The sequence below is a fragment of the Geospiza fortis genome, unplaced genomic scaffold (assembly GCF_000277835.1).
Source record: "Geospiza fortis unplaced genomic scaffold, GeoFor_1.0 scaffold2019, whole genome shotgun sequence".
In the NCBI taxonomy this organism is placed as follows: domain Eukaryota; kingdom Metazoa; phylum Chordata; class Aves; order Passeriformes; family Thraupidae; genus Geospiza; species Geospiza fortis.
In genome coordinates, this window is record NW_005055956.1 from 408 (window position 1) to 1158 (window position 751).

The 751-nt window shown below is 59.3% G+C and overlaps 1 protein-coding gene across 1 annotated transcript; it reads right to left on the bottom strand.

Annotated features, from left to right (window-relative positions):
* LOC102034089 (zinc finger protein 154-like) lies at nt 1–747 on the bottom strand (the record flags this gene model as incomplete). The annotated part of the gene is made up of 1 exon (XM_031065864.1): nt 1–747. A coding segment is annotated over one exon (747 nt), but the record flags the coding sequence as incomplete, so codon positions are not given.
* Between the last annotated feature and the right edge of the window lie 4 nt (nt 748–751).

Sequence of the window (751 nt, forward strand, 5' to 3'; positions counted from 1 at the left end):
CTTCCCACACTGGGGACACTCGTAGGGCCTCTCCCCAGTGTGGATGCGCTGGTGGATGGTGAGGTGGGAGTTCTGCATGAATCCCTTCCCACAGTCGGGGCATTGGAAGGGCCTCTCCTCTGTGTGAATCCGATAGTGCAGGAATAGATGGGAGCTGCTCGTAAAGCCCTTCCCACACTCGGAACACTCGTAGGGCCTCTCCCCAGTGTGAATCATGTGGTGCCTGACCAGGGTGGAATGGTGGCTGAAGCTCTTCCCGCACTGCCCACACTTGTAGGGTCTCTCCCCAGTGTGGATGTTCCGGTGCTGGATCAGGCTGGAGCTGCGGCTGAAGCTCTTCCCACACTCAGAACACTCGTAGGGCCTGTCCCCAGTGTGGATCATCTGGTGGCTGATCAGGTGAGAGCGCCGTCTGAAGCTCTTCCCACACTCCTCACACTCATGGGGTCTCTCCGTGCTGTGGATGCGTTGGTGCTGGATCAGGGTGGAGTTGTCCCTGAATCCCTTCCCGCACTCAGGGCATCGGAAGGGCCTCTCCCCCGTGTGAATCCGATAGTGCAGGAGGAGATAGGAGCTGGTCTTAAACCCCTTCCCGCACTCAGAACACTCGTAGGGCCTCTCCCCTGTGTGGATCTTTAGGTGCACGATCAGGGCAGAATTGTGGCTGAAGCTCTTCCCACACTCCCCACACTCGTACGGCCTCTCTCCAGTGTGGGTCCTCTGGTGCTCGATGAGGCCGGAGCTCCTGCTG